Source organism: Choloepus didactylus, chromosome 5 (assembly GCF_015220235.1).
Source record: "Choloepus didactylus isolate mChoDid1 chromosome 5, mChoDid1.pri, whole genome shotgun sequence".
Lineage (NCBI taxonomy): Eukaryota > Metazoa > Chordata > Mammalia > Pilosa > Megalonychidae > Choloepus > Choloepus didactylus.
This window is the reverse complement of record NC_051311.1, coordinates 27,585,319-27,609,592: the sequence shown is the minus strand read 5'-3', so window position 1 is coordinate 27,609,592 and position 24,274 is coordinate 27,585,319. Positions and strand designations below refer to the sequence as shown.

Below are 24,274 nucleotides of genomic sequence, written 5' to 3'. Positions count from 1 at the left end.
CTGTCTGTAGTTCTTTGATTAATTGTGCCAAGTACTGTGTGTCTTCTGATCTTTTGATTTCGGTGTTTTGGTTTGGGTTCTCCATATCATCTGGTTTTATCATATGCTTTAAGATTTTCTGTTGTTTTTGGCCTTTGGCATTTGCTTTTCTTGATCCCTAATTTGTCAGAACTGCAGCTCGGTGGCATACACTTTCTCTAACTAACCAGCAGATGGCATCTGTGAGTCACCTATTCCCCTCAAATCAATTCTCCCCAACTTTGTCTTTGTGGTATGTGAGGGTCTGATTCTTGTGGGGTCCAATTGGTGCACCAAGTTTGGGTGTGTTGTTGGTGCTGTCTGCCCTGAATGTGGGGCGTGTGTCTGGGTGGTTAGGCAGGCAGGGCAGCTTTAATAATCGAACCTCCCAGGTGTCCGCAGAGATTTAAGGCTGTTGCAGGAGCCTAAGCCTTCATTTCAGTCTTTCCACAGATTGTCTCTGCCGCTGACCCACAAGTCCTTGGTATTCGCGTAGGGTCCCTGAGATTTCCAAGCGGTTTCCCCTTCCCAGCTGTGCTCTTCCAGGACCTCTGCTGAGGGAGGGCTGTGCCACGTAACAAGTACGCGTTGGCCCACCAGGGAAGCCCTGGGTCGCTGGGCCATGCAGGGGTGCTCCCAGCCTGCTTCAAAGATGGTTGAATGGGACACATTAACTTCCTCCTTTTCACATAGCTCCGCCCCCCCAGCTCCAGGACAATCAGCCATGGTTGTATCAAAGGCCATTGTCCATGGCTGATATTGTGACATATGTGCAGTGCTGTGGGAAAGACTCCCCATCACACTGGGTTTCTTGGTGTGGCTCTGGGCTGTGGGTCTGGCCCCGGGCAGGAGCGTCCCCTGCCTGCTGGGGAAATGACTGCAAGGAATGCAGTTTTTTTCTCCTTTTGGCCCCCCTCTTCTCCTGGTCTCGAGACAATCAGCAGCAGGTGTGGGAAGGGGTATCCTCCACGCCAGACACCGAGGTGTTAACCCAGCCCGCTCCCACCGTGCTTCACTACACAGCTCTCCCTTCGTATCTGCAGCCGCTCCTGGGCTTTTTTTTTTTTTTTTTAAAGAACTAGTCTGTCTCCAAATGGCAGCCCACCATGTCCCCACACCGCAGCAAGGCCGCTGGACTTTCAGCAGGCTCACTCACTTGTTTCAGAATGCAGGCTCCTGGTTTCACCAAATGCACGTTCCCTGTGGATTTAGCAGACCTTGTCTGACTGGTGCTATGTTGGAAGTGGTGTTCTGGGTCACTTCCTGGTTTTTATCTAGTATTTTTCACAGAGGTGTTTTTTTGCCCTGTGTCACCTAGCCACCAACTTAGGTTCTCCTCTACCATGCTGTTTTGACATTAGCTTTATAATATGCTTTCAAGTTAGGAAGTGTGAGTCCTCCAACTTCATTCTTCTTTTTCAAGATGTTTCTGGCTATTCAGGGTCCCTTATCCTTCCAAATAAATTTGGTAGTTGGCTTTTCCATTTCTGAAAGGTAGGCAGTTGAACTTTTGATTGAGGTTGCATTGAATCTGTAGATCAATTTGGGTATAACTGACATTTAACAGTATTTATTTCTCCAATTCACAAACATGGAATGTCTTTCCATTTATTTAGGTCTTCTCTGATTTCTTTTAGCAGTATTTCATAGTTTTCTCTGTATAAAGTCTTTACACCCTTGGTTAAATTTATTCCTAGATATTTGATTCTTTTAGTTGCTATTCTAAATGTTATTTTTTCTTGATTTCCTCCTCAGATTTCTCAGTACTAGTGTGTAGAAACACTACTGATTATTGGTTGTTTATCTTGTACCTCTCCATTTTGCTGAATTCTAGGAGCTTTGTTGTGGATTTTTCAGGTTTTTCTGTACCTAGGATCATATCACCTGCAGAAAGGGAAAGTTTTACTGCTTTCTTTCCAATTTAGAATGCCTTTTCTTTCTCTTTCTTGCCTCACTGCTCTGGCAAGAACTTCCAGCACAATGTTGAATAAGAGGGTGAAAGTGGTCATCCTTGTCTTATTCCAGATCTCAGAGGGAAAGCTTTCACCTCAATGGTCTTTCACCATTGAGTATGATGTTAGCTGTGGGTTTTTCCTTTATCATGTTAGGAAGTTTCCTTCTATTCCTATCTTTTGAAGTGGTTTTATCAAGAAAGGATGCTGGATTTTGTCAAATGCCTTTTCTGCATCAGTTGAGATGATCATTTGGTTTTCACCCTTTGTTCTATTAATATGGAGTATTACATTAATTGATTTTATTGCGTTAAACCTCCCTTGCATACCTGGAATAAAACTCATTTGATCATTGTGTATATGAATTCAAATTGTACATATGTTGTTGAGGATTTTTGCATCTGTATTTATTAGAGAAATTGGTCTGTAATTTTCTTTTCTCGTGGTATCTTTATCCGGTTTTGGGATGAGGGTGATGTTGGCCTCACAGAATAAGTTAGGTGGTGTTCCCTGTTCTTCAATTTTTTGGAAGAGTTTGAGCAGGACTGATATTATTTCTTCTTGGAATGATTGGTAGAATTCACCTGTGAAGCCATCGGATTCTGGGCTTTTCTTTATTGGGACCCCAAGGCGGCCCACTGCAAGAGTGGGGGATGGCCTGCCCTTATCTTGCTAAGGGGGTAGAGAGGTAGTAATCTGTCCCTCAAGTCCTTGAAGTTCCCAACTCAGAAAAAAGGCTAGGCTGAGGCTGCAGGTAGTGAGGGTTGTGTATTTTCCTATATCCACCTTCAGGCACTATATGGTGCCTTCTCCACTTGGAGAGGGGGCTTCATCTACCCAGCCCAGAAATGCTCTTGAACAGTGTGAAAGAGGGCAGGTTTTCATATTTCTGATCACCCCTTTCTCCCAGTGGCATCCCACAGCCCCCAAAGACTTTTGAGAAAGATGGGGAAAATATGCTAAGATTGACCTGAGAGACCCTTTCTATACACGCCAATGGCAGCTGCCCCAGGGCCTGCTTCCTCTCCCTGGGGAAGAGGGGATGCTCTAATCTTTGTGCCTGAAACAAGTTCATTTCTCTCTCAACACCGGCAATAGCCCATCTCCATACCACTGTTGCCTTTTTAAACCTCTTATTAATCTCATGCTGTGCTTGTTGTTGGTTCTAATCTGATTATCACCAGGGCTATGTAGGGAAACACTTTTAAGTGCTTGCTCATCTTTCTTGCTCTTTTTATTCCTCACTTTCCTCTTGTGTATGTATGATGCTAATCTCTTGTATGTCAGTTTCTTCCTGCTCTCTTCTGTATTTTCCTTTCTTGTCACTTTCCCTACCTTTCCTCTCTGGGTGTTTTGGGGCTCTTTTTTAAACCTTACCTCTTTTTTTTTTTTTTTTTTGCCTTTTCCTACAAAGATTCGTGTCCATGTAGTCTGTAGCTCCTTTGTAAACCAATTAAAAATATTTTTTTAAGAGTAGGGGATAGGTGCCAGCAGCTGCTGCGCAGAGAAAGCAACTCCCTGTTCTCCACTGCAGAACAATCTATTAGCCTCTTCCTCCCGCTCTTCCCTGGATGAAGCCCAGTGTTGTTCTGGCCTCCAGAACCCCAGCACAGCTGTCTTGGTCAGTTCCTACCTGATCAGCAGCCCTTTTGGTGGAAGGATTGAGTCCTGGAGCTCCCTACTCCACCATCTTCCCCCGGAGTCTCCTCCATCACATAATTGCCGAGTTCTGTTTAAGGACTGGAGCTTCTGGCTCAATGCCTCTTTCTCTACACGTCCAGAATTCGGCACATGTATCATAATGTCCAACCAATATATGCATCTTGTCTGCCCCTGGTATTTGGCAGATTTGTGCTAAGAAATACCTCTAACTGAACCACTGCCTCCTCCAGGAGCATTGCCTTACGATATTTCTGTTTGCTAATTTGTTTTCTTTATATTTCCTGTTTTTCACCTGGATAGGATAGTCTTGCTTGTTGGCTTATCCTAATGGGATCTTCTTTGTTTTTTGTTTTTAATTATATTGACCTAATTTCTATGTATTCATTTCCCTTGAAAGAATCTTTTTGGGCCAAACCTATCCGTGGGACATGAGTGTACTATAGGATTTTCTTTTTAACCTCCTCTCCTTGCTCATCTTTCTCCATTGATCTTGAAAAGACTTACTCATTTATTAGGCAAGTATTAAGTATCATGTTCATCGGGTTCAAGTAAAACTAGCAGTAGAAAGAGATACTAATTGTGTCTGCTCTTGTAATGACTTCTGAATCATATTTCTACTACAGGTCAGGTCTGCTAGAACCCCAAGGTCAACATGCTTTGTTTCACTCAAGCTCAGTCTTCACTCCCCACCACAGGTTGCCTTGCTGTCTGGCTCCCTGGTAACTAAAGGCCAGCCAATTCCATCCACTTATTCTGGCTCCTCACCATCCTATGCCAATTGCTGAGCCCTAAGGCATTTCTTCAGCCTGTCTCGTACAGTATTGATTGCCTCCTGTCTGCCTGCCAAACTGATCCTGCGCCAAGTGTCATCCACTCTCACTGTGTGATGAACCCATATGGTGCAGCTGGCATGCAATGAGCATGGCAGTCATGATGCTCACTCAAAACTGTGAAGGGAAGGCTTTCTTCTGTGATTTGATGTGAAATGAAATGAAGACACTGCAGATGAAGCTAGTTCAGGCACTGAATAAAGTCACAGCAGCAAGCATGGAGTATATTTGAACCACACTTCTTTGATTAATTTGGACACTCAATTCTGGTGCCTAAAGGAATATTACTGTCATCTTTAGGAGAAAAAAATATTTGTGGTCTTCTATAACCACAAGTAACGCTACAGGCTAAAGATGTTTTCCTAGTAGACATGAATAGAAAATGTTTTTGCTTTTCCCCGTAAGTTATAACCACTTGCCTTTTAGAGCCAAGGCTGGGCACAAACTACGTTTGTGGAATTGGAGCAGAGTAGCTCCTTGTGGAAAACTTAAGGTTCAAACATTGTTCCTCTAACCCCCCAAAGAAAAAAATGGCTCAGTCTCCTGGCTTCACTAAAAAAATAAATAAATAAATAAAGGAAAAAGACATGTAATAGCTGCATGGTTTTAAACAATACAGGGTATAAATAGGTAAAACTCAAAAAAGGGCAAAATTACTTTCTTTGAAAAAATACATCAGATTACAGAATTGATAATTTTTCACTCTACACACCTCCTAACAAGACTAGCTTTAGAAAACCAACTCCATCTGTTCAAATCCTCCTACTTCATGACATTCATCTAAGATGAAATCAAGTAACCTGGATTTTAGCCAGGATGAAAGAACATTCTGGTTAAGAAGATGCACTCTGAAACATGACTGCCTGGGTTCAAATCCTTACTCCAACTCTTAATGGCCGAGCAACCTTGGGCAAGTTACTCAACATCTCTCTGCCTAGGATTCCTCCTCTGTGCCATCTGGATAATAGTACAGACCTCATGGGTTTGTGAGAATTAAATGAGATAATCAAATAGTGCCTGGCTCATAAGAACCCAATAATGTTAGTAGTTGTTATGGTTATTGTTGTCAAGGATGGAGAATGTTAAGGAAGCGGAATTAGCAGTCAGAGATTTCAATGCTGATAGAAGAGTACTTACATATTTTTAGGAATATGGCATAATAAGGAAGAAATGTGTCCTCTTGATGCATGGGAAATCTAAAATGTCAAACAGTTCTCTTGGCTAAATTTAGCAGAACTGCTCTTTATTTAAAAAACATATTAGCAAAAATATAATATAGAATACATACTGAAGCATACAAGCCTTGAGTGTAAAACCAAGCATTAAGCCACCTATTTGTTACTGGGGCTGTCACTCTATAACACAGCTGGCTTGGCCATATAAATCAAGATGGGCAGGGCAGTGAGTAAGAAGTGGCAGAGAGAGGCAGAGAGCCATGTGTGGTAACTGAAATTTAACCAAGAGGATGAGTTCTGTGCTAGATCAAATTCTGGGGTCATTCTGGATTCACCTGGGAAGCACTTCTGATACCAAGGAGAAAGGCCACTGTAGGGCCTGCAGAAGCTCACCATGGGCACTAAATTTCTAGGTGTTTTCATGTCTTACTAGTGCACAGAATCCCTGGGAAATCAGATGAGGGAGAGACATTGGGTAGCAGATGGAAAACTAAGGCACAGAGCCAGGCCTGTCGGACCTGAGGCAATGATGCAGGAAGGAAAGTTAGATTCTGGCAAAGTAGAGTATGATTCGCCCAGATAGGCAGCACGGCTGAGTAGGCTATCCTAAGAAGCTTCTAGGCCCAGAACTCCTTCCTTGTATGTCCCCACCTAGGTTCAGAGAAGTCCTGGGTTCTGAGCAGGACAGGGCCCAGTGGGGAGGGACAGACAGATGCTATAACAGGCAACTGAGCAGATTCCATTAGAAACCACTCCAAGTGGAAACTGGAATTACTCCACCAGGGTGGTACTGGAGAAAAAGACACACTTTTGCACCTGAAGCTAAAAACATAATGCCCAGGACAACTTCCTATGAAATCAGACCCTCAGCACCCTCAAAGATAAACTCCAAATACCCAGTGGGTTGGGAAATCCATATGTTTGTATAATAAGGATGGAGAGGGAAGGAGGTAAGGAGCCAACATGAGAGGAATCACTAAAGTATGAGTCTGACCTGCTTTTTCTCTAGCAGCATTCAGCAGGCTCAATTATTTTGCCCACTCTCCTCTTTCTTGCCCTGGACCTCCTCTCCTCCCCTGCCCCCCAAGGTCTGTGTGAGGAGCTGGTTAGGAAACACTGAAACCCTGGGCTGAACTCTATGGAGGGCCTGGATTATAGGAAGATAAGTAATCTGGGATGACTCTGGGCCTGAGGAGGGTGGTGTGAGGGTTGTAGCCCTGACACCTCCATCCAGGCACAGAGGCTGGCAGGGCCCTCACCTACCAATGTGCACCCATCTTTCAATATTGGGAAACTCCTTCCACCCCAGCCTGCCCTCCCTTCCAGTAAGGTTGCTGTGATGGTCACTTTTCCATCAAGCATAGTCACTACAATTAACCCTGATGGACATCCAAAGAAACAGGGACATAAATCTGGCTACCCACTTGGGAAAGTTTGGCATAATGACCCACAACAAATAGTCTTTGGCAACCATTCTAAAGTAACCCCCTTCCACATCCACTCATTTCCATCATTGACAATGGTAGCAATGTTTCTGGGATGGTGGAGCTTTAAAGGATTAGAAATCTCAGAGGATTAATTAATTTATCCCCCTGATTGGCCCTGACCTCAATGAGGGAAACCCCCACTATTTAACCATGCCTAAGATAAAATGTCCAAATTGCCAAAAGAGAATTGTTTCTTCCTTTTTATTTCTCCTAGGGTTAAGGGGAGCTCTGGATTTGCTCATTGTAGGCTATCCATCCCAGAACTTGCCCAGCACTACAGGAGATTACAGGGCAGCTAATATGCTGTAGGAAAGTAATACATTATAGCTGCCTGAGATAAAGTATTACCAGCTTTAAGATATACAATATAGCTCCCAGGACTAGATGAAAAGACTGTTTCTCAGGGGAAGAAGGAACATTTGGATCTGTGTAGACAGGGGAATTCCTAAGGCTATGTGTGCATACCCACAACAAGTTGCATGCTCAGAAAAGACTGGGATATCCCTACCCTTTTGCCTTGGGCTGCTCTTTAGAACTATTGTTAGGATAACTCAGCTCTGAAGGACAGCACTTGCACAGGCTAATCTGCAAAGACTGAGGAAATTGCTTTCTTTTATTTTTGCTCATTTTTGTTGTTTTAAGTGCCTGGTATTTAAGAAAATCTGTCATAACACGAGCTGGACAGAAGCTTAAAGAACAGAGTCCTTAATGGCTAAATTCCAGAGATAAATCATTAAAATATTAAAATGTCAAGAGTGCAAAAAAGATTACAAGACATGCAAAGAAAGAGGAAACAAAAGGTTCAGTCAAAGGAGCAAGATAAGAAGTAGAAACCATCAACAAGGAAGACCAGACTCTGACATACCAAAGACTTTAAAAAAAATTGTCTCACGTATGGTCAAGGAGCTAAAGGAAAACACAAAGAAGTAAGGGAAATAAAAAAACTACAGATTAACAAAAAGGTAATTACAATAGATAGAAATAAATCATAAAAAGAAACCAAATAGAACTGAAGACCACAGTAACAGAAATAAAAATTCCCTAGAGGTATTCAATATCAGAATGGAGACAGGAAAAGAAAAAATCAGTGAATGTGAAGAGAAAACAATTAAAAGATAAAACAAACTGAAGAGCAGAAAGGAAAAAGAATGACGAAGAGTGAATCAAGCCCAAGGCACCATCAAGCATACCAATATATGCATTATGGGAATCCCAGAAGAGAGAAAGGAGCAGATAGAGTTTTCAAAGAAATGTAATAAAAATTTCCCAAATTTAATGAAAGACTGAATATACACATACAAGAAGCTCAAGGAACTCCAAACAGGATGCCTTAGTTTCCTTGGCTGTTCAAGCAAATACCATGCAATGGGTTGACTTAAACAATGGGAATTTATTGGCTCAGGATTTTGAGGCCAGGAAAAAGTCCAAATCAAGGCATCATCTTGGCAATGGTTTCTCCCTGAAGACTATGGTGTTCTTGGGCTGGCTGCCAGTGATCCTTGGTCTTGGGCTCTTCTGTCACATGGCAATGCACATGAAAGCATAGGGAAATATCTTCAGCACCCTGCATTTGGCAATGAATTCTTGGACTTTATACCAAAAGTATGAGAACAAAAGAAAATTTAAAAACTTTTGTGTATCAAAGGACTTTATCAAGAAACTGAGAAGATAATCTACAGAATGGGAGAAAATATTTGGAAGCCATATATATGATAAGGGATTAATATCAAGAATATATAAAGAACAACTACAACTCAGCAACAAAAAGACACATAAATTTAAAAATAGCCAAAGAACTTGAATAGGCATTTCTCCAAAGAAGATATATAAATGGCTAATAAGCACATGAAAAGATGCTCAATATCATTAGCCATTAGGGAAATGCAAATCAAAACCACAATGAGATACTATTTCACACTCACTAGAATGGCTATTATTTGGGGAAAAAACCCAGCAAATAATAAGTGCTTACAAGGATTTGGGGAAATAGGAAGCTTTGTACACTGTTGATGAGAATAAAATGGTGCAGCCAATGGGGAAAACAATTTCATGGTTTCTCCCTAAGTTAAACATAGAATTACCACATAACCAAGCAGGAACTCAAACACTATATTTGTATACCAGTGTTCAAAGCATCATATTCACAATAGCCAAAAGATGGATGCAACCCATGTGTCCATCAACAGATAAATGGATAAACAAAATGCGGTACCTACATATAATGGAATATTACTTAGTTGTAAAAGGGAATGAAGTTCTGATGCATGCTACAACATGGATGAACCTTGAAGATGTCAGGATTAGTGAAACAAGTGAAACACAAAGGGACAGATATTGTATAAAGCCACTTACATCAAATAAATAGAATATCCAAATTCATAGGATAGAAAGTAGAGTACAGGTTGCTGGGGGCTGGGGGTGAGGGGAAATGGGAAATAAATGCATAACAGGTGCAGGATCTTGGTTTGGGGTGATGGGCAATCTTTGCTAACAGATGGTGGTAATGGTAGCACAACACTGCGAATGTGATCAATGCCAATGAACTGTGTAACTGGGAGTGATTCAGATGGGAAACTTTATGTTGCACATATTTTACACAAATTTTAAAAAGAGAAAGAGACTAAAGAGATAATGACAATTAAATGTTATACATGACCCTGGACTGGCTTTAATAATGGAGGTGTGTGCCAGTTTGAAACTATTATGTACCCCAGAACATGCTGTGCTCTTTTAATTCACTCTTGTGGGGGCAGACCTGTTGTGGATGGGACCTCCTGATTAGGTTGTTTCCATGGAGACATGACCAATTCAATTCAAGGTGGGTCTTAATCCTTTACTAGAGTTCTTTAAGACCGCTCGTGGAGAGAGCGAGCTTAGACAGAAAATGCCTCAGGAAAAGCAAGAAGAACCCACAGAAACTGAGAGAGCCATTTTGAAACCAGGGAGAGAAGGACCAGCAGACGTCACCATGTGCCTTCTCATGTGACAGAGAAACGTGAACCCTGGATGTCAGCAGGCTTTCTTCAGAGAAGGTATCTTCTTCTTGATGCCTTAGTTTAGACATTTTCATGGCCTTAGAACTGTCAATTTGTAAACTAACAAATTCCCATTGAAATGCCAACCTATTTCTGGTATATTGCATTCCAGCAGCTTTAGCAAACTGAAACAGTTAAAAATACCCAAAAGGACATTTTTGGGACAAGTGAAAAAATTGGAATTAGACTGTATGCTTTATATCAGTGTTAAATTTCTTGAACTTGATAACCGTATTTAACATGGTTATAAAATGGAATATTTTTGTTCTTAGGAAATACACATGGAAATATCAGATTGTACAAGAGCATGATATATGTAACCTACATTCAAAAATTTAGAAAACAGATTGACACATTGATAGATTGACACATTGATAGACTGACAGAAAGACAGAGATAGAAAGAGAGAGATAGAGACACCGAATGTGGGAAAATTAAAATTTGGTAAATCTGGGTAGGGGGAATATGGGGTTCTCAGTATTATTTTTGTATTATGTTTGCAGCTTTGCTGTAAGTTTGAATTATTTCAAGATAAAATTTTTAGAAAAAATCTACTGTGGGTTTGTAAGACCAAAAAATTAAAATCCTAGACCACCAACAAACATCCTTTTCTAATGATTGGGTCTTCCTTGGTTCAAAGAGAGAAGGAGCTACCTAAATAACATCTCCAGCCATCATCTGAGAGATTCTCTTGGGGTCTTAAGATGCTTTTTTCTTTTCCAGAGGATTTTCCCATTACTGATTGTCTTTTCTCTCTTAATTCTCTCACCATTGGCAGTCAAGCCTCTGGCTTTTGTGGAAGCTAATTTTTTTTTCCCTTGAACTTAATTAATTTTGAAACCAATAAAGATGCACACACAGCACCCAGGGCAGAACTTAGCTGTGTGTAAGCAGGGAATCCAATTAAAAATATAAATCTGGGAAGAAAGTGAGTCTCTGATGAAATGAAATATGACACTGAAATCATGAGCTCCTTGAAGGGAGAAGGAAACCCTGGTTTACTCCTACCAGGGATGTTCCAGCTTCACTAACTGCAGGAAGGCGGGGATGCAAGTTCGGGATTTGATTCCAATCTGGGGCACAGCAACCACAGTGAGAACCCTTCCTGGCGCCCAAGATGGTAGTGTGTCTGGAGCCCTAGGCTTGATGTGGCATTTTTTTCGTCTTTGAAATGATTCCCTAAAATAACCAAGAATTCAAAGTATTGAAACACAGAGGAAACAGCAATCAGGAAGAATTATTATTCATTTTGGTTTTGTGCCATCATTTTCTTCACTTTCTCACATTAAAATGTTTTGACTTTCTAATCCATTAGCAGGGAAAATGCATTTATGACATTTGCAGAATCTCTGCAATGTTTAATTAAGAAGAAAAGTGACTTTCAAACTAGATGAAAAAGCATGAGGGAAGTACAGAGTGCTCCGTGTTTCACGCAAGCAGGAGGCAGTAACAGGCCTTTCCAAAGAATGAAACAGATAAAAGTGAGTTTTCCACATGGTTTCATGGGGACTGTCACCTACTGCGTGAAGGAAGGGGAGAGCGCAGGATATAAGGAGAAGCAGTAGTGTTTGATTTCTTAAGTGTGCTTATATAGCCATGAATGACACTTAGCTTGCACTATTCTCCCATATTCAATGCTATTCTTCTTTATAACCATAGGACACAGCACAGAACACAGAGACTCTCAAGAAATGTTTATTCACTGAATGAATGAGTGAAAGAATGGATGAACGCTGGGCTCACATCTTTTACAGGGATTTGCAAACATAGGGTTCTGAATAAATGTTGCTGATGAGTTCTCAAGGACGTCTGTAGGGTAATGACATTTTGAATGAGTTCTTTCTATTTACGGAAGTTAAAGATTTTTTCATACGGATACACAAAAGACATTCTGCTTTTTCACTCAATGAGTATTTCCTGATGTCTTGTACTTACACATCTTGTCTTGTACATTACACTGTGCTAATTGCTAGAGGCACTAAATGAAGAGCCAGACTGTTGTCACACACACAACATATATGAAGAAATGCAAACTTCAGACGTCCCACCAGTACCGCCACCACCGCACCATTGACAGAAGCCTCCAAGATCCGAATCACACCCTTTCCACCATTCCCAGCTCCCTGGTGCCCATCTCCACTGCCCCTAACATGGCCTGACCAAGCCCCAGCAGGTCAAGCCCCTGCGAGGTCTCACAGGGTGCGAGGGAGATGCGACAGGGTTTTCCACTGAAACCACTTCTGGATCCCTGGTCATCATGCTGGGGTGGGGGCAATCCCTCCTCCCGGGTCTAAGAACTCTTCTTTCTACAGAAACAGTCCTTTAACTGGGGTTAAATTCTATACAATTTACAGTCTTATTCTTGCAAAGCCAATGTAATTTAACAGGATGGTTTCCTGGTTTGGATCTATTAAATAGCCAAGTAGCAGTTTCGAACTAGCTCGTCTGGGAACCTGAAAACCGCTTTACGCATTTCCATGGAAAAATGTGTTCTGAACTTAGGTTAGCCATGAATAGATTAGTGACTCGGGGCTAGGTACTGGGTTATCAACAACCAAGTGAAGTAAGTGTAAGCCGCTAGTTAAGCCTTGAAGGATGCAGGGAACTTGAAAGCAAGGGAGAAGGAGAAGGGAATTTATAGGACATTTCTGTTGCATTAAATTCTAAGTACTGTTAAAACTTTAATGAAGTAATGGAATCTATCCTCCTGTGTCTAAGTTTCTCGGGTTTGCAGGCTGAGGTTGGTAAATTAACTCCTACATGTCAGCTGGGTTGCAGGGTGGAATTTAGCAGCACCAAATTCCAAGTGCTTTTCCTATAATCACTGTGTCCCAGGTGCACAAAATGGCCCCTGACACGGAGTCTAAAATATCTCTTCCGATGACCTCAAAGATTGAAGGTGCCACCCAAGCCCTTTACTTTTAACCAAAGGGTGACTGAGCTGCTGAGGAGAACGCTAAATACGTGTGACATAGAAGAGCTAATGCCGGTGATTATGTACAACAGAAATAGAACAGAGAATAGAACAAAGGGGAAGCTGGGTTCCAGCAATATCTAATAAGACCTTTCTTTCACTTACATCACCACAGCTTAAAAAGAAACTCCCTTTCCTACAAAAGTCTGGCATAGCTGACAGGTGTCATTATTGTGACACTGCAAGTGACAGAACCAAGTTACTAGCAGCACACAATTTATTAGATAAGGGAGGTTTTAGCAATTTTACTGCATCCCCATAGCTGAGAGTCTAATCATTATGTTTCCACTGACAGCCTTCACTGAAAAGTATCCAACATTAGTATCTATTATCTCTTCCTCAAGGGTGTACTGAGCATATCTTGTGTGCCTAGAACCCGGGTCTCCTGATACTCAACTTGGTTCTCTCTCAACTACCTTAGCAGGGCTATCAGTGCAAATTCTTTAATTTTGGGGAAGAGTAAGAACAGTTGTGTAGTGCCCTGGGCTACATGTATGACTGAGGTCACCAGTCCGGGCTGCTTGTGTAGGGCCGTCCAATGCCCGTGGCTAGTGCTGTCAACCCAAGCCAGCCCAGTGGGGAGGGGGTGAGGCCAGGCAGCTGCCAGTGAAAAATCCCCTTGTCCATTGGGAAAGAGCCTGGTAATGGGGCAGACTAGCTCTGCAATGGAGAACTGAAGCTTTAGAGCCTAACGGGTCAGGGTTCCAGGCATGGCTTTCTACTCAGGAGCTGGAGGACTTTGAGCAAGTCATTTAATTTCTCTAAAACCTTGGGCAAAAACGGTATCATCAGGATGAAATGAGATAATATTGATAATGGTGTCTGGCACATAGCAAGCATTCAACGTCAGCTGGCATCACTGCCATCATCATCATCATTCATCGTTGGCCGTAGGTCAGGAGTTTTATCTTCAATTAGAGGGATATTGCCTAAAATGCAGGGTACCTCCTTTCCTAAGGTATAATAAGTTAGTGGGAAAAGAATTGGCTTTAAATTCTAAATCTCAGTAACTAAAGAAAGCCCTTCCGTAATAAAGAAGTATGCAAGATTTGTTAATTCCTCTGGAAAGACAATCTGACAGAAGCATTGCAGAAGGTTTCACTAAATGACAGGAATGGCAGGTGGAAGCAGGAACAGTGAGAAGCCAGGGACCAAAGTAAGGAAGGGGAAAAAGCATCTAAAGGGGCAAGTGTGAAGGGAAGCGGAGAAATGGCATTTGTGTAGAACAGATAATTTTACCAAACATTCTGTGGATTTGTAGAAAAATATTTGTACATGGATAGCTAGATATTTCCTAAAACTCTCTTTAAAACGGCCTCAGGTCTATACCATATAACTGATACCTTAGCCCTGTGTTCAACGTGTGCAGGAATACACGCCTTTGACTTCAGATTTGTAAGGTGCTCACCTATCCACGACAGTGCTGGGAGGTAAATGAAAACAACAGACTGCTCTGAACAAGGGCTGACAGGGACCTGCTGAGAAGGAAGACAGTTAATCTGTTTTTCTGGTGATAAACAAAATAAACCATGATCTTACAACGCTTTGGGGTGAGAGTGCAGGAACAAACAGTAATCTGATCGTGAGTGCTGAGAAAGTTTATACAGCCAGAATTCCTGAGCAGAGAGTTTTACCAGAGTTGAAGGCTGACACACTCTGAGCTTAGGAAAAACATCCTCAGTTACTTAATAATCACATTACCAGAGAAAGGCTTCACAAAGAATATGATACCACCGAGATCTCTTTGAAAACTGTGCTCAGAAATTAATGCAGCCCTGACAAGGAGGGAAGCTTGCCTCTGGCTGAATCGCCACAGTGGTTTGAGCTCAGTTGTTGGCAGCTAACATGTTCCCTAGACACCTCTCAACTAAGGACGGCCTGAGTCTCTTAGTTTGCAAGAGAATGCTTTAATTTGGGTTATATCACCTGCTATTGGGTCTGGGCTAAGGAAAAAATACTGTGAGGGCTTCTCAACAGCTCATATTGTGGCAAAATATTAAATGAGACAAAGAAATATAAATGGCAGCAAGGGTACACCTCTCAGAATGCAATCACAAAAGCTAAGCTCATTTCGAGCAGGCAGAGCTGACACTCTGCAAGTGTCTCTTTATAACCTTCAGTAGCATGCTGACGGCGGGCAAAGAAAATCAGCCTTTCCCTTTTCCACAATTATGAAACAACCAAATAATTCCAAATGCCAGGCAACAGAACTGAAATGAAAAAGATAAAATATCAAGTAAAACGTGAGAAACCACCTAGGGACATTCTTACCTTGTTTTCATCCTCAAGGTCATTATAGCCACATGCATTTATGAAATCTGGAAACATCTCGGACCATCCATCACTTGTACAATTTTTGCTTATGTTTCCTGTAATGTAAAGTTCAGACATTTGATCTGCAAGTCCATGCAAGCTGGCCTGAGTAGCAACAATTTAGTCAGTGCTTAAACCTTAAAATATTTCCAAATTCCTAAGGGTCAGCCATGATACAGTCAAAGGAGACTTGATCTTAAGTTCAGAAGTCCTGAGTCTGAATTCCAGCCCAGCTACTGAACAGTTGTGCGCACTTAATCTCACCAGACTGTTTTCTTATCCACATAACCTGGACAGTGAATCCTTCATGGGAAATACTCCTAAGAGATGTGAGCAAAAACAATTCGTAAATCATAAAGTACAAGTATAATAATAATAATAATTATTATTATTATAATTGTTATTTGAATTATTTGGAGCAGAATGGAATCTCTTAGACAGGGACTGTTCTGTTACCATAAGAGAGATTTATAGCCAAATTCTATCATTCTGGAGCCAATTATCAAGTTTTATCCAGTTTTACCCCAACTCCTGACTGCTTGTTCTCTGCTTCAGGCCAGTCTCCTCACCCCTTTATTGCTCCATAAAACAGTGACCAGATCGTATAAAGGAGGGTACCCCTAGTCACTGATGTTGGAGGAAAAATGGCTGTAGGACATAAGGCTTAAATTGCATGAAATAAATGCAAATTGCATGAAATAAATGCAGCGATGGTTTTATAATCCCATTATTTGCTTCTAAAATAATCCAAACTTGTATGTTAATCTACTCTATTCTTGGCAGATAACTATACAAAACAGTAAGCAATCAAGATCTCAACGGGAGTTAGGGTGGCAATAACAGAAGGGAGGAGGAGGCAGGCAGGCACTAATTATGTGCATCCTGCCAGATAGGATGTGTTGGATGGGCATTTGGGGCAGAAAAGCAAACCAGGGCGCAGAAAGCTCTAAGGGACTTCCAGCAGTTAGCCAGTGGAGCTACCAGAACTGGGGTCCCAGTCCCCCCGTAAAGCACTTGCTCTTTCCACTGTACTGCAGACCCACACTGTCTAGGGCTTTCAGATTTCACAAATGTTTTTATTTGCATGGTCTCTTTATTTTCGGGGCAAGCTTGTGAAGCAGATTTGGTAGGTATGACTATTCCCATTTTACAGATGGTAAAAAGAAGGTTCAGAAGGTTCAGTAGCAGTAAGTATTGCAGTTTTGTAAGCATTAAGGGGCAGAGAGAAGTTTTCTGACTCAAAAATCATGTTCTATCCATGGCAACCTATTTGTTCATCTGCCTTGATTAACCAGAGGAAAGCAAGAGCAGAAGCACATATTGGGATGCTGTGGGGTGAGAGGCAGAGGGAAAGCCGAGGGATGCAGAACTTGATTCTACTAGGAGAGGAAGTGGGAGGGGGTGTAGGGCTCAGCAAAGCCACCAGCAATGTCGCTTGCCCTCCCCATTTGCACCAGAATACCCCCATTCCTTAGGTTTTGTGATTCCCAAAGCCAACACCTTCCTTCTGCTCCAACTCCCAGAGGAAGCTCCCAAGTCAGCTGCAACCAGCTGGTTCTGGGGGTAGCACTGGCGCAGGGACAACAGTGAAAAGTGGAGGCAGGACCAAGCCTTAAAAGAGGCAAGGTGACTTAGAGATCTGGTCCTACCTCCCCATTTTACAGACAAAAAACCTGAGGCCCACAGAGGCAAAAGGCACCTGCCCATCAGTGAACAACTGGCAGAATCAGGAATAATTATACCTAATGATAGTTACAGTGACGGCAGCTCTTATTTACTGAGCACTTACTATGTGCCAGGCACTGTGCTAAGGCCCCTATATGTATCGACTCATTTAATCCTGTCAACTAAATGAGGCAAGTCCTCTGATTATCCCCATTTGATTGATAAGAAAGCTGAGGCTTAAAGAAGTTAAGTCACTTGCCCAAAGTCACACAGCTAATAAGTGATGGGCCCAAGTTTCAAACCCAGCAGCCTGGCTCTTAGTCTGTGCAAAACTCCCGACTTGAAACTCTGCACTGTGTGGGTTTTGGTACTTGATAACCTGATACGAGTGATTGGGAGAGATCTACGCTTGTGCATTAGTCACTTTGGGAGGCATGACTGTTTCTTTCCTGTAGAGCAAGAACTAGTGTCAAGAAGACGTTCAAATGCAATTTCAAAAACTGAAGTCAACAATTGATTCTATAAAACGGAGAGACACACACACACACACACACACATTCACACACAGTTCCTCTTCATTGCCTTTCCATTCCTTCTAAGACACCTGGCAGGCAGAAGTGGCAGGTGAGCTGCAGAAGCAACGCCTGAGGCTTGCAATTTGCAGAGACAGGTGGGTGAGGGCAAGGACAGGTATGGGGTGCTGTGGGCAGAGCCTGGTGAGCCAGGGAGCAAGAAGCAGCAGGACTCCGCTGCAGGCAGGAGCCTGGGGCCTCCCGCCCTGCAGTTCTAAGTTTAGCCTATACTCCATCGGGGATTCTCAGCAGTGTCACAGGTGCCTCCCTCCCCAGCTTCCCAGAGCTGATTACATACTCCCCTTTCGGACGCTTCAGACTTTGCAGTATGAGTGCTCATTAAATCTAAGTTTATGACAGTGGCTTAATGCAATGAGCAATGTTTAAGGCATCTGGCCTTGCAAGTCCCTAATTAATCTCAGAACCTGGGTTAGAAGGCGCCTTAGAAGTCATGGAGCCCATCCTGCCCAACAAAGGAATGACGGCCAGGGTGCTTCCACGTGGCACTGTCAAAGGGGGTGGGAGGTGTCATGGCTTTCTACAACAGCGTAGTCCTTTGTGGCACAGTCCTAACCCTTCAAAGCCTTGGCTCATCCAAACCTACATAAAAACAGCCAGTATCTCCTGAGCTCTCACTGTATTACAGGCATTATGTCAAGCCCTTGCCAGAGGCATCCCATCAACCCTCAGAGGAAGGTCCTATGTCACAGGTGACTAAGTGACTTGCTCAAGGTCCCTCAAAGAGAGGATGGCAGAGCCACGACTTGGACCTGTCTGGTTGCCAAGCTCACGTTTTGAACCTCTGGGCTAAAGAGCACCTCCCACTTGTCCCAGCTTTCCTCAACTGTGTGTAGAACGCATCCTTCTGTCTTCCTCTTGGTAGAACTGCTAATACTTGAAGACGTAGAGCATGTCCCCCTAAAATGTCGATTCTTCAGAACAAATATTCCAAGTTCTCTTCAAACCCTGCACCACACTCCGTTTGATGAGCATTATTTGTTAACACCCCTTTAAAGGCTATTCTCAGAACCGCACACAGCACCACAGGCAGGCTCAAAGCAGCGGAGGTGGTTGGACTGTTTCTCTCTGTAGCATGGACGAGGCCCATGCCTAGACTGGTGAGTGGAGACTATGACGCTTGGGGGGAAATTAAAAGCATGCAACATATGTCGATGGAAAAGAAAAAAAAGAGAACAGAACTGTAAGAGTTGCTACAGACAGGGCATTCTTACTCTCTGTGATGTAGAGGATAGGGCACTGAACAAGTGTTCTGTCACTTGCTGTCTGTGACTGAAATGTGGAGGAGTATACTGTAGCAGAGGTAAGTAACCACTGCTTCTCCATCCCTTCCATATAACTCCCCCCTTTTCCTTACTTCTCCTTTGAGCAGTTAGCTTACTGCATGGAGAAAGGGATAGGGTGGTTAGGAAATGCAAAAGACCATTTAGTCCCACAGTTTTCCCCTCCCCCTGGAACTAGATTTCCCACCTGCACCCCAGGCCTGGAGAGGATTTGCATCCCATAGCCTAGTGCTGATTCAGGGGAGGCTGTAGGACCTAGGGAAAGAGGCCACCTACTACATCTGGAGCCTGGAATCAGAGGAAACCTCATCTGATTCCAGTGTTACCCCGGCTTGGAAACAGCACAGGGCCAGGGTACAGGCTGCCTGGGATGATCAAAAGCCAGAGACCCTCTCCCTCATTTAATAATATGTAAACTTTGTCCAAGATAGGCAGAAGTCCGAAAATGTCCCTCCTACCTTGAGGGATGGGAGCTCAAAAGAGACAATAAGTTGTTTTAAAAAATATAGATCAATTTCTGGAACATCTGGGTTTGTGGGCTGAAATTATTACTAAGTGTATTCTGATAACCCAGTTTTCTTACAGGTCATTGTGAGGAGCAAATATAATAAATGTAAAAGTGTTTTGTAAACTATACAGATTTAAGGTCCTACAAGCCCTTAATCTGACTACAAGGCATCCCATTTATCACTGCTGGATTTCATCTTTGAGCCTTAAGCTCACTCTCATCATTGCCAGTCAGTCCCCAGCCCAGCCCCACTCAGCCTCCAGCTCCATATTATGCCCCTGTCCTCCAAGTCAGCGCTATAAACACTGTTAAATAAATACCTCTGTAGACCTCATCGCTCTATTAGCCAAGAGTTTGTGTAGGTCATCTCATGGTTCATATTTTTGTGACCATTTGAAAAAGTGGAATCCTGTGCATTTAAGATCATCCAGCTGTGATTATCCAGACCTAAAGAAACTCTGGGAAATGTCCTCACCATAGAGATACTCCCCATTGGGAAGACCAAGAGCCAGGCAGTGTCATGCTCCCTGCTTTGGAAAAAAAAAAAAAAAAAAAAGGAATGCCAAGCATTTAAGCCAAAACAGACTGAGAATTCTCATTCTCCAAATTAGAGCAGAACCAGATTCAAAGCTGACCTGGACCCTGGGCTGACCCAGATAGCTCCTACGTGGCAGGTTATCGGGCCGGGTGCAATGGCCGGCCGGCCCGGGAACTGGGGTTCTGCTGTATGCAAATTTGAAAATTATCAGGCTGCTCATGTGCTCTTCTGGGAACCTTCAATCATTCTGTCATATTAGGAAAAGCCTTAAGTATATGACAATTCATTTGGAATTTCCAAACCATTCAGCAGTAATATTACTAATTGGGTAGAGATATTTTTTAGAGCTCAGATTTTCTAAAATTATTTAGGCTTTCCAACTTGTAGATGATCAATGTTCAATGATGCTGCCCCTTGGCCGATTAACTCAAGATTAAGGAAGTGTACACTACTGCTGCTACGTGCCAGCCCTAGAGAAGACATGAAATGAAATCCTTCTTTTCTGAATCTCCTTTTCTTCTGCCCTAATCTGTCCTCCAGAACTGTTTTAAAGTACTTCAACATTACCAGTTCTCAAAGTTTTTACCCTGTAACATGCCCAAGATAAAAATAAGTTCTCTACAGTACTCAAAGTATTATGCACTTCTGAGTTCCAGATGTATCTTCTATTTTTCCCAATAGACTTCTCCATGGTGCAAAAATCTGGATCACTTATACAAAAAAATAACCACCTTTCGGTAATGAGCCAAGAGATATTTTTTCAGCACAAATGCAGGGATGCACAACCAGAGTAAACCCTGGATACAGACAAGGAGAAAGCCAGGGCTCCCTCTCCAGCCCCCAATCAACACTTTTGAGGCTCTATGGAAAACTCAGGAAAATTTCAGATATTCCAACAATATCAAAACTAGGGCAGGAAGTTGAAAACTGAAAACAGTCTGTTCAATAGCTGCCAGTTATTTCCAGGCAAATGAGAAACAACGTTCCTAGTCACTAACTGGAGGCTGGCTGCTCTCTTCTGGAGGATTAAGTTTCCAGGGAAAGGAACGTTCTTACTTTCCTCTATATCTGGAGGATATAGAGGGTTAATGAGAAGCCAAAACTGCATGGATGAATGCAGTCGTATGTACATTCTCAACCATGTATAAAGTTAGCTGTCCCACCTTGTCTGGGCTGCCATTGTACCCATGCTCTGGGGGCTCAGGTTTTCATCTCTCTGCTTATTTGGCCCCTTCTGCCGAAGGAGGGGCACTACACAACTGCTTCCCGCTGGTTTCTCTCCTGTAGGGACTTCACTGCTCTTCCTTTGTTTTGTTTGAGGCGGATGACCCCAGCAAGAAGCTGTCCATTCTCCCACTCCCTAAAAGTAACATTTATCACAGAATGGTTACAGTTGTTCCATGACTCTACTTTAATGGAAGGAAACAGCTAGAATTTACCAAAGTAAACTGATGCTCCTGTTCCTTGCAGCCTTAATGGAAAAAAATATGACACTTTCAGAAATGAACACTCTGGAAGAAAAGAAGAATTCAATACAAATAGGCAGTACCTGGTTTGCTGTAAAAATTGCTGAAAACTTTTGGGCAGGGGACTGTGACAGTCTCTCCTATATCAGCGGGGCGCCAGCAGGTAATGTTGTCCCAGACACCACTGCAGGCTAGAAAGAAAGTACACATAAATCACTGCTTGGGGGGAAAGAGACAAGTTGATATGATATTTGTTAAAAGCTTTACAAATAGAAAACCCATCAGTTAGATAATTATCTTGCAAATTATTTGGGGGGGGGGGACAAACTGGCACCAATGATGTCACTGAGAATACTGTTAGCTTGATGTGTAACAGTGACTTTTTATATATAATCTTAAAACTGTAAGCAAGCATGAAATTGTAAAGTAGCCTTAAAATGTAACCTTCAAAGCTGAAAACAGGATATAATGGTAGCTTTAATTTTCACAAAGGGGCAATATGTAAATGTAAAATCTAAAGCAATATGTAAATATAAAGTTTGCACCTGTCACAGATGTCACCTAGCTCCTGAAGAAAATGGGAAAATGGGAAATAACTAAATTGATTAACTCCCTTTGTCTCTAATGGGTTTAGCCAATTAAAGAATCACTGGAAGATTGCTCCAAACCTCCCATATAGATAAGTCTTTTGCCTATCACTCTTGCTGCATGTTAATTGAGTAATTATTTCTCTTTGTCTCTGAACCTGGATATAAAACCCAACTGAAGAAACACTTCGGGGAGGCAGATTTGGGAAAGCTTTCCCTGCCTTCCAATGGCATAATAAACCATCTTTTCCTCTTCAGCCTGGTTCAGTGTGACTTCTATTAGCCACACAAAGCAATGAACCCAGATTGGGTAAGTGCCCCTTCTACAGTTGTATTCATGCTAATTAGATTTGGAGAAATAACTCCGATCTGTGGTGGAAAAGTCTTCGAGCAATCCAATGTGCACTATGTAAATTACGAATTTTAAGTGATCATCATTTTTCTTTCTTGTTGATCTGCATTCTTCCCATGTGTTACATTGGGCACTGTGGCAACCCGTGGCCTGAGCAAAACAGGCCTACAGATCTTTGGTGCACAGCAGTCTGCATGACCTAGGCAGCTAAATGTTTAACCTATTGTCTTTCTAAGCCAGTAAAGAGAAAAAGGGTAAATTGACCTTAAAATGGAACTTTATGCAAGCAGGCAGGAAGTGAGAGGCTCTTAGTCTCACAAAAAAAGCAAAATGTAATTGTTCAAGTGTTATTCTAGTCCTTCCTGCACCACCCCCCAGGTCAAAGTAACCTGTTCCTGCATCTATGCTCCCCTCACCCTTAGAAGGCCTTTGTCTTAAACCCTTATAAAAGGCTTTCTGCCCTTTTTGCATCACTCGGTGTCTTCCCTGCAAATGCGATGCCTGTCTGGCCTGAGAGAGCCATCATGATCCCTCCACGACTTCTCACCCCGTAGGTAAGTCCTGAATAAAAGTTCATGTATCAGAAAATGCTTGTCGTCTTCTTTGGCCTCTGGACTGGCATGTTCCTCTTGGGCTGTGACAGGCACCATTAGGTATTACTGTAAGTCTTGAAGACTTAGGGTCTTCCCGGATGAAAGTATGCTTGTGCTTTTAGAGAATCTTAAATGATACTTTGAAAATTAAAGTATTTGACAAGATTGGATTGATTTTGGCCATTAAGATACCAGATTAGTGACAAAATCTTAGGTTACCTTCCTGAAGTTATCAAGTAACTTAATTGGCAAATGTTGTCATTTAAAGCATTTTTCAGGCTTTTTATTTGATCTTAATAACCACCTAGTGAGGGTAAATCCTATGGATATTGCATTAATCATCTTATAGATGAAAAGCACTAGTTTCAAGCAGTTTAATGACTGATTCAAAGTCATAAAAGCAGTAAATGACAGAGTCCACATCTGAATCCAGGACTCTTTGCTACAAGTTCAAGAATTTTTCTGCTATATTTTGTGACCTCTAAAATTTTATAATTTGTTTAAATTTCAATATAGGAGGAACAATGTGTTAACTGAGGTAAAAAATAAATGATAGGTAGATAAACAGATGATAGATGATAAATAATAGTTTTCGCTCTCTAACATACTATCCAAACCTGTACAATAATTTCAGGAGTACAGTGATAGGGCATATGCATTTTTGGTTTAAATACAGGGGTGCTTTATTTTCAAGAATAGATACATCTCTGAAAAGCTGACTATAAATCAAGTTTTGCTGAACAAAATACTTTCTGAAGGTCTTTTTTTATAAAAATGAAAACACGTTCATTACAAAAATGGAACCATATATCAATTCAATAGATAAGTATATAAATGCATACTATTTAATCACATATTTAAAGAAAATGATAGTTTTCTTTAAAAATATTTTTAAAAGGTCATAAATACTTTATTAGAAACCCCAAACATTCCTTAAGGGCTGAAGTGACAAGGGCAGTAACTATGCCCTGTGTGTAGCTCTGATTAGATCCCACATAACTGTGCTATTTAAAGTGCTAAGCTCATAAACTGAACACTGTTTGACTCTGGGATGTTAGTGAGTCTGTGGATTAGATGGGCCACAATTAGGTTTTCCAAAGGAGAGCCAACAAACATGATGAAGAAACTGAGATTGTCCAGGTTTCCCATGAAAAACTTTCAGAATCCCCACTTCTGATAAAACAGCATGTTCTAACAATTTTATTGCTGATGATTTTGAAGTTCAACTCTCTTTGCCACAAGAATA

The 24,274-nt window shown here is 42.0% G+C and overlaps 1 protein-coding gene across 3 annotated transcripts in view; it reads right to left on the bottom strand.

Annotated features, from left to right (window-relative positions):
* Nucleotides 1-24,274, bottom strand: part of VIPR2 (vasoactive intestinal peptide receptor 2) — a 176,265-nt gene that overhangs the window by 102,179 nt on the left and 49,812 nt on the right. For all 3 annotated transcript variants that reach the window (XR_005216905.1, XM_037835705.1, XM_037835704.1), the window contains exons 3-4: nucleotides 21,580-21,687; nucleotides 15,405-15,502 (exon numbers count right to left, since the gene is read on the bottom strand). Coding sequence is in view for 2 of the 3 variants with exons in the window: in XM_037835705.1 (XP_037691633.1) it covers nucleotides 15,405-15,502; nucleotides 21,580-21,687 (206 nt within the window). In the remaining variant the exon portion in view is untranslated. The remainder of the gene's footprint in view (nucleotides 1-15,404; nucleotides 15,503-21,579; nucleotides 21,688-24,274) is intronic.